This window comes from Crinia signifera, chromosome 12 (assembly GCF_055691185.1).
Source record: "Crinia signifera chromosome 12, ASM5569118v1, whole genome shotgun sequence".
Lineage (NCBI taxonomy): Eukaryota > Metazoa > Chordata > Amphibia > Anura > Myobatrachidae > Crinia > Crinia signifera.
In genome coordinates, this window is record NC_139228.1 from 42780297 (window position 1) to 42790509 (window position 10213).

The 10213-nt window shown below is 44.1% G+C and overlaps 1 protein-coding gene across 1 annotated transcript; it reads left to right on the forward strand.

The window, feature by feature from the left end:
* Positions 1-2699: 2699 nt before the first annotated feature.
* On the forward strand, positions 2700-9953 carry LOC146049530 (uncharacterized). The gene is made up of 3 exons (XM_083166066.1): positions 2700-2833; positions 6637-6804; positions 9799-9953. Exons 1-3 carry the CDS (start codon positions 2749-2751, stop codon positions 9951-9953), a joined length of 408 nt encoding a protein of 135 aa, XP_083022192.1. The 5' UTR covers positions 2700-2748.
* Positions 9954-10213: the final 260 nt, after the last annotated feature.

The window sequence follows — 10213 nt, forward strand, 5'->3', positions numbered from 1 at the left end:
CGTGATGCTCCATTATACATATGCCACACCGTGATGCCCATTATACATATGCCACACACCGTGATGCTCCATTATACATATGCCACACACCGTGATGCCTATTATACATATGCCACACACAGAGATGCCCATTACACATATGTCCCACACCGTGATGCTCCATTATACATATGCCACACACCGTGATGCGCATTACACATATGCCACACACGTGATGCTCCATTATACATATGCCGCACATCGTGATGCTCCATTATACATATGCCACACACCGTGATGCCCATTATACATATGCCACACACCGTGATGCTCCATTATACATATGCCACACACCGTGATGCCCATTATACATATGCCGCACACCCTGATGCCATTATACATATGCCAAACACCGTGATGCTCATTATACATATACCACACACCGTGATGCCCATTATACATATGCCGCACACCCTGATGCCATTATACATATGCCAAACACTGTGATGCTCATTATACATATACCACACACCGTGATGCTCATTATACATATACCACACACCATGATGCCCTGCTTCTGAGGGTCGAGAGAAGAACAGAATCCAGGGGGGGTCTATATGCTGTTATGCGGGGGGGGGGGTCTCTTCACAAGTGTAAAGGTGCCCATACACGCACCGATCCCGGCGTTCTGGGCTAAACTAGCATCCATCGCATCGCATGCCTAGTGCATGCAATGCAATGCGATAAAATGACAGTACAAAAAGTATGTGTAGCACATACTTTTTGTACTGTGCGATGAGGTGCCGCGGAACGGGCATCTCATCGTATAGCATCGCACCGCCAGGATCGGTGCGTGTATGGGCACCTATAGTTGCTGCCTGTGATGGAGTTTTGTGCTCCTTTAAAAAAAATATATATACACACACATAAGGGGGGCACAAAACTTCATCACATGCAGCAACTTATAAGCACTTACACGTGTGAAGAGACCCCATCACACACACCCCCTCCGCATAATAACAGCAAAATGAACCCCCCTCCCACATGCAGTACATATACATATATATTAAACCCAGATATATAAAAAAAAAAATTTTTAAACAGAGGCCAAAATCCAATGAAAAAGATGACAGTCCCTTACACTTTATGCTGCTTCCGCCTTCCCCCTCTTCAGAGCAGCCGTCAGTCAACTGTCTCAGCCGGCCCACCCACGCTGCAGCCACTCGCAATTCTAGGCGCTGAGTCTTTGAAGTGTACTCAGTGGCCGGGTGCGCGGTGACGTCACCCGCGCACCCGCGATCGAATTTCTGGCCACCTCGTCCTCTGCATAAGAGCCGCGGGAGGAGCTGCGTGGAGCTGCGCATGCGCAGAAGCCCTCCCGCGGCCATCTTTAAATCTCACAGTGCCGCAGACAGCCGCGGCCATATTTGTTGTGGCATATGATGCTGCGGCCGCGGCCGCTAACGCTGTAGTCGAGCGGTCCGCGGCCCAGCCATGGAGGCGGGCGGCCTGTTTTGGTCACTTATGTACCGGCCCACCGGGATATTACCCGGTTTCCCGGTGGGCCAATCCGCCCCTGGCGCCCGCTGGCAACCCGGCACTGTCTGCGTAGCTGGGTCAGTGCTCCAGCAGGATTTCACCTGACTGCCCGCCTCTCCTCCGTCCAATTTACAGCATTAATTCTGACAGCCGCCAGACAGTCACACAGACAGTGCCGGGTCGCCTGCGGGCACACAGAGATGCACACAGCGCGGTTCTCTGCAACCCCGTGTTAGCGCCTCTGCTTTATTAGGGGGAAGGAAGCTTACCCTTGCCCCTTTCCAATGCCCCTGCTTGTGTTGTAAAATAATGTAGTCTCTTTCAGAGACATATTAGTGTGCTGATCCCTTCAGTTCCACCCCCTTACTGCCGGCGCCCTAGGCAGCTGCCTAAGGCTGCCTAATGGTAGCACCGGCCCTGAGGATCGGTAGGGGCCCCAATACATTGCTATGCCCAGGGGTCATACACTGCTGTTGACGCCCCTGTATGTATGTATGTATATGTATTTATGTATGTATGTATGTATGTGTGTATATATATATATATATATATATATATATATTTTTTTTTTTTTATTATTATTATTATTTATATACATTTGGTCTATCTATAATACTTTAACTGACCCGGCATATACTGGGTCACCTAAGTGTCCATCTCCGTGCTTTGCTCCGCCACTCTGGAAACCCCCTTCTGAAAATCCTGCGTTTGCCACTGAGCACCGTGATCACAGAACCCATCCTGCATGTGCACAGTTTCCCGAATATCAAAACCACTTGTGTTTATTGTACTGCCAAACAATTGTAGTAGTTATAACAAAAGAATATATTACAAAATGGTTACAAATATGACCTGATTAATACTGTAGGTGGCTGTTGCAGGTGAATCTGCTTACTTGGGCAGGGTGACTGGAAAGGTGGAATACTGTAATCTGCTGCTTACCTAATGTGTTTGGAACATGTCATTTGAATCCACTTTAATATCTAAACAATATATGCACATCTTGTTAACCAGATTGTTTGCCTGAAACAAAAACTCTTCTCTTCTATATTATTATGTAGCTTTATGGTATTGCACAACACGCAAAGGGAGTAATATTAATATGTGTTAAATATGAGAAATGCATAAAGACACACTTTAATTAATGGACAACTCCCTAATTGTCAGCATGTGGTAGTGTATAAATGCAGACACAGCAAGTTAACGAAGCAGACTCATCACAGCTTCAACATGAGGTCCCTGGGATACCCGCTGCTGTTCACCCTCATCGTCGCCCTGATATCTTCCACGTCAGGGATGTACTTGCAACGACCAAGTAAGAATTAGTAGACCGTACAAAAAACTTTGGGTCAGATGCACTAAGCTTCAACAAGTGATAAAATGGAGAGTGATAAACAACCAATCAGCTCCTGCCTGACATTTTTCAAACACAGTTTGTGACATAGCAGGTACTGTAGAAGCTGATTGGCTGGCTGTTTATCACTCTTCATTTTATCACTGTTTGAAGCTTAGTGCATCTGGACCTTTGTTCTTCTGTAAAATATATATTAGGTACTTGTTAAGTTTCACGGCGGCCGATATATCGGATGCGATATTGGCCGATATATTGGCCAATCCGATGCGATTTTTCACCTGCACTCGCCACACTATATAAAATCAACTCCATGCGTAGTGGACAGTGGGGTTATGAGCAGATTAAAAATCGCATTGGATCGGCCGATCGGTATACCGTGAAACTTAACAAGTACCATATATTATTATTAGAACGATAACTATAAATCGCACACTGTGCAGTGAATGTGCACAGTAATGTAAGGTGTACATTTACTAAAGTAAAGTAAACCAATCAAATTCTAGCTTAGTAAATACACGATAAGAAGAATCATTTAATCACACCTTAGTAAATTTACATCTAAGTGTACAGAATAGAAATAGTAAGATTTTTGCACTTGTATATCTTGTATGATTTACTGTATAATATAGTACAGGTTGCGTATCCCTTCTCCGAAATGGTCGGGACCATGAGCATTTTGGATAAGGGATTTTTCCGGTTTTTGCTATATTTTTTTTTAACATACGTCCCCTGGTGGTGCCCCAATGGTCCTGGCGGCCTTCAGGATCCTCTTCAGCGGTCCCAGGGGTGAATTGCGCGAGGTCGCAGGCACGCCGGAGACATCACCGGCGCGCCCACGCACTTGCACAATGCACACCTGGGACCGAAGATGACACTGAAGAGGATCCTGAAGCCCGCTGTGGACCCCAGGGGATGTGGTAAGTATGAAAAGGGGGAGGGGGGGGGGACAAAAAAAACCCCTGAAATATTCTGAAAAAAACACGGTTTTTCTGAATATTTTGGGTTTTGGATATACGGGAACTCAACCTGTATTGCACTGTGCCATTTCTTTTGCTTTCTCTTATTGTGCAATTGTGCACACTTTCACTTTCCCAGGTGTGCGGCTATTTCTGCTGTGTATAATATATATTGTAGGTCAATTTCTACCTTGGGCTACAATGTAGCACATTTTTAACCTTAAGTATTAAAAATATTCTATACAAAAAAGGCTATCTAGTATTTAGGCTTATAGACTTTATTTTATATATATATATATATATATATACTCAGCTTATCTATCCATGAACCTATATATCTACTGAATGCATCTTATTCTTCCATTTAATGGACAAGACATAACCCCTTTAGGACTCACTACAGCCAGTTATGTCCTTCTATCAGTATTTAACAGCAGATGCCCCTGAGGAGGGGGAATTGCTGTGGGCCTGCCAAGAGGTAATTAATGTTACCAATGGCCTATTACTGTGATGCTACAAAACATTAGCCGCCGGTAACAGGGGCGGATCCAGGATAAAATGACAGGGGGGCACCATGATAAAAGAGGGTTTAGGTGGGGGAGGGCCAGTGTTAGTGGTGCCAGTGTACATGCTAAGAGAGCGGCAGGAGAGGGTGGCAATGGGATTAAAAATAGGCCCTGGCATTTAAAGTACGCAGGCCCACCATGGCAACAAAAGTGAAGGATGTAGTTGTACGCACGCCGAAGGCGCGCTCTGGAAAAGGGGGTGTGGCCACTCAACAGGGGGCATGTCCTTGAGTGTAGTGTACAACACCATATACAACTTCTACACATTATGCAACAAAATACTAGACCCCATTATACTTGCCCCTTACACATGATGCCAAATGGAATGAGCCAAAATTCACATAATGCCACACGGATTGAGCCAAAATTCACATAATGCCACATGGATTGAGCCAAAATTCACATAATGCCACACGGATTGAGCCAAAATTCACATAATGCCACAAGGATTGAGCCAAAATTCACATAATACCACATGGATTGAGCCAAAATTCACATGATGCCACACAGATTGAGCCAGAATTCACATAATGCCACACAGATTAAGACAAAATTCACAATACGCTTCATAAACAGGGACATTGTCCACCAAAGGCGCGCATTAAACATTTTTACACCATAATGTCCATTGCACGTTAAGTTACACAGCATGATGTCTATTATGTATTATGCCAAACACCATAATGCCTATTAAAAATTATGCTACATACAAGTGCTGCTTATCTACATGCTCATTGCCAAGGGTTCCATGCTCATTGCCAGAGGTTCCATGCTTGTTGCCATGTGGGATTACATGCTCATTGCCAACGGGGAATACATGCTCGTGGTAAATGGGGGACAGCCGCCGCCAGGCAGAAGTGATAGCCACTGACAGTGGCAGAGCCTGGCTGTATTCAGAGCACTGCAGGTCCCGGCTATTTGAAATAATACCCATTTCACACCTGAAAATGCATTCCCAGGTTGGCCCCTTTTACACCAGCCTAGTCCCTGCATTTTCTGGTGTGAGGGGGAGAGAAAACCACCCCTCCCCCCCTTTAACCAGTTATCTAATTTAACCGGCTATATCTTCGGAACTAACTGACCCATTTACATGAGACAAGTATCATATTGAAGAACTTTTGAGTGGGCTTTGAATGATTTTGGTCCAGTGAAACTGGAACGTTTGGTTCCAGAGTAATCTGCCCTCAAAGAACATGAACAGCCATGAAATTACATTTCAAAAAGAAAAAAAATCGATTTACACGCTATATCTCTGGAACCGATTGACCGATATGGACCATCCTGGTATCATATTGAAGGCCCAGCGATTTGGAATTGAATGGCATTAACCACAAGCTCCTGTGATGCCAGGGGGGGAACTGGCAACCGTCGGAACTGGGTGGGGGTCGGAATTGACGGGTCCCATATTATCCTATGGGGAAAAAATGTTACAGCTTTGCCAGGCGATATCTCCGGTTCCCGGGGGGCTAGAGACACGGGGCTGAGCTCGTTGGAAAGCTCTGGTCCTCATCTACAAATCACAGGGGAGGCACGTGCCCAGGTGCCCCCCCCCCCTGAATCCGACACTGGCCGGTACTAAGTTTGGCTATTAAATGGGGCCCTTGACTTTATTACCTATCAATGAAGGCAGCCAGAGTAGTGTAAAGTGGTTTGCACCTTTGTAAAATGTTTATGTTTTACATACAGTACACCTATCCTCCAGTAAATCAATGAATCGATCTACCTCCGTGGAACCAATTTGCATAATTTCTCTATTTTCTCATTGGTGGTTTGGAAAATCCGCTTCTACCTTTTGCATCGATAAGATCACCGATCATGGCCTCACGGATGATCAGCAGAACGGATTGTCAGAACAGAGACTCATTGGGGGTTATTCTAGTCCATTCTTTCTGACAAATCCTTCTTAGATGGACAAAACCATGTGCACTGCGGGTGGGGCAGATGTAACTTGTGCAGAGAGAATTAGATTTGGGTGGGGTTTTTCTTCAAAGTGAGATCTATATTGAAGTGTAAAATCATGCAGTCAGTATTTTCCCTGCACAGAAACAAAATAACTCACCCAAATCTAATTCTCTCTGCACGTGTTACATCTGCCCCCCTGCAGTGCACATGGTTTTGTCCATCTAAGAAGGATTTTGTCAGAAAGAATGAACTAGAATAAACCCCATTGTGATGATGTTGCCTTTTCCTAGTAAAAAAACAAACTCCACAATAATGTAATTGTTCACTATCTCTCTCGTAGGGTGTCCGGCACAGCTTCCTGATGTAGAACTTGGTGGCTGTCCAAGGCCAGTGAGACCATGCCAACAGGATAACGATTGTGGGAGGAGTCAGAGCTGCTGTAATACTGGGTGCAATTTGCAATGCTTAAATGGACTAAGTGGACTAAGTGCACTAAATCCCTTTACTGGTAAGAGCGCTCGGGGGTCCTATAATGAGGCAAACAACAATACCAATATGTGAATGAATGTATGTTAAGTTGTATTAGGTAATACAGTCTTTAGAGTGAAAGAATAATATGATGTGACATTGGAGCCGATCCTGGATCACACATATTGATCCGAATTCGTCCCTTGCCCCAATGGTCGGGGTTTGCACAAGCACAAGTGCATTTCCGAGCATGTGCTAACCCTGACTGTGAACAGCCGTGGCGATTTGCTCACTCTCCGGGCAGTTCGCAGAGGGGAGGGATGGAGGGACTTGGGCGGTGGTGGCGTTGGGCCTTGGGAACGCCCAGCGTTATATGGATGTCCCCAAGAAAACACTGTGCATTCCCATGGGTAGGCGGGTGGGCCGATGCCTGCTGGGGCGGGTGGCTGACTGACATCCCGGCGGCCGCAAATATGTCACTCTCAACTGACATATTTGGGAAGGCAGGGGAAATAATTTGATGGCCAGCGACCATTGAATGATTTCTCCTGCAGTGGTGGCATGTGGGGGGTGTGTCTCTGTTACACATCCAATCGCAGGGGAAACGGCGGCGGTGGGGGAATGGTATTGGTGCGGGTGGTGGGAGGTGTTACATGGCTCGCTAAGCAGTGAATTTTCACTGCTTAGCGAGTCGATCAGAATCACCCCCATTGACCAAACAACATAAAGCCTTAGGGGTGGATTTACTAATGCTTCTAAAAATGAAATGTGTTGGTTTTGCCCATAGCAACCAGCTTATGTCTATCATTTTCTATGATGCAATGGAAAAATAATAGAATCTGATTGGTTGTTATGGGCAATGCCACAGCTTTTCATTCTTAGAAGCTTTAATAAATCTATCCGTATAACATAATGATAGGTATAAATGCATACCTGCCTACCCTCCTGGAATGGCTGGGAGGCTCCCGAAAATTGGGTCCCCTTCCTGGACCTCCAGAAAGGTGGGCAATCCAGAAAGGTGGGCAATCCTCCCACAAATGCTGGCATTCGTGGGTCTTTGGGAAAGGGGAGGGACTAAAATGACACAAGTTGCATAATTGTATCCCTGCACCATCCGCGTAGACCCGTGATTTATGGCATTTACTTAATGAGGTGGGGCTTCAGGATGTTAGGTTCCGTTCCTGGAGAAAAACTAAGTGGCCAATTGTATAAATGTATAACATTCCCCTAGACAATATATATATCGAGAGAGAGCGTAGAGGGCCTGGTGGTATCGCTGGGCCTCTACCCATATTTTGATTTGGGTCCCAGCAAGGCACTGTTAAAACCTGCATGTGCCCATTTATCAGTGTGTTTGTGGCAATAGCTATTGCTGGGTAAGCAAACCGAACAATGTGTATTCTTGTACAAGGTGAAGCACAGAGCTTCCATAACAGAAAGAAAATTCTGTGCCATCACAATGTGAAGTCCCCTTATTATGACAGATTGGAGACAAAATCTGAATCCGGTCTCATTAGCCAGACAGATGTAGACAGGCAGACTGCAATCACCCTTGACCAGCTTTATAAGGGGGTAGTTTTCAAAACTTGGAGATTAAAAAAAAACAACCAATCAGCACCTGTATTGTTTTTTCAAATATAGCCTGTAACATGTAAGGCAGAAGCTGGTTGGCTGGTACTTTGTCATCAGTTTGTATTAGAATTTAACAGTAAGTGATAGGAATAGGTGACTCCAGTCTTTTGCCACTTATGAAGATTGTTCATGTCCCGACGGGATACGGTCACTGGGTCTACAGCATGATGGCCGACAAGCCTTAGGTCTACACCATTAGGTCGACATGCAGGAAGGTTGACATGACTGTAAGTCGACATGGGTTAGGTAGACATGGTAATTTGGTCGACACAAGCATTAGGTTGACATGGGGAAGGTCGACAGTCAAAATGTCGACATGGGCTTTTTCACTTTTTTTTTTTTTGAGCCGACGTGCCAACAGGCGGTATTTCATGCCCTACCACTAGGGCATGGTGGGAAAATGAAATAGTGTGCCAAGCATAGGGAGACACCGTGCCCGAAGCATGGCCATGCGAGGGGACACGGTGCTACATTTCAGTGTCCATGTCGACTGTGTAGAAATTTTGGACAATTTTTTTTTTTTAAAACCCATGTTGACCTTTTGACTGTCGACCTTCCCCATGTCGACCTAATGCTTGTGTCAAACTAATGACCCTGTTGACCTACAGTCATGTCAACCTTAATGCATGTCGACATTAATGCATGTTGACCATCCTGCTGTCTACCCAATGATCTAAGGTAATAAAAAAATAATAATAATAATAATAATAATAAAAAAATAAAAATAAAGGTAATACAATTTTTTTCATTCAAACAGATCATATTTTATTAAAGAAACTAGATAACGTTTGATTATAAAAAAAATATTTCCCGTAATGCAAACACAAGACTGATAATGTTCTGAAAAAGCTAAATCTGAATTTCACTTGGATAAAGTAACATGTAAAAATGTTAATAATGCAGAAACATAAACTTTGCTAATATTTAATAGCAGCTACTAACAGGACTTTCTGATGTTCATGCCATGTCACACTAGATATACTGTATATCCATACTGCGAAAGGCTCCTTATGTTTGTTGCTTTCCCCCGGAGTGGTGAGCAGGTGGCTTTCCTGCATCCTGCCCACTTCCTAGTGATGTTTCTTATGGCAACCCCTTGAACTGCAGGAAGGGGCTGGGCTTAATGACTGGATAAATAATTTACCTCCACCCCCTAATGAGGAGACCGTAACGCCCCAACCCTGCGTAGATTATGTAAACTGATGATGATAAATTCTAAATAATTACATATAATCAGGTATAAATATAATATAAATATATTAGGAATAAATATTCTGATGTTCATACAAAATCGTAGATACTGTATTGAAATGACAGTTTTGAGAAATGTATAACAATAAAAGTAAAGTAAAATTCCTGTGCAACAAAAATATTAACATGTTTTTCTTTTCTTTCCATCTAGGAATGTACGACTTTTTTTCAGGCCTGTCATGGCCATTCGGTGGTGTTGGTGGTGGTGTTGGTGGTGGTTTCGGTGGTGGATACAGTGGTGGATACAATGGTGGATACAATGGTGGATACAGACCTCAATCCCAATATGGCAAATCTTATAAGTAAAATAAATGTTTTTTTTTCCCCATAACCATGTATTGTAAAAATCACAACAGCTAATAAATGACCCCCACTTTTATCATTGTCTTTATTTTTATATTTTGTAACAAAACTATTTTCTTCTCCTTTAGGGCGAGATGTATCAAACGGAAAATGCGGTAAAACCCCGGTTTTACCGCATTTTCCAATGTATCAAAAACAATACCGCATTGCGATACCCTATAGAAGCCTATGGGCTTTTTTTCGCCGCCCGCCGCCTCCGACGC

Bases quoted from the DNA above. Each gene is read 5' to 3' on its own strand.
- LOC146049530 (XM_083166066.1), top strand. From the start codon at position 2,749: ATGAGGTCCCTGGGATACCCGCTGCTGTTCACCCTCATCGTCGCCCTG. The intron at 2,834-6,636 runs GTAAGAATTAGT...TCTCTCTCGTAG, and splicing joins GATGTACTTGCAACGACCAA to GGTGTCCGGCACAGCTTCCT. The intron at 6,805-9,798 runs GTAAGAGCGCTC...CTTTCCATCTAG, and splicing joins TGCACTAAATCCCTTTACTG to GAATGTACGACTTTTTTTCA.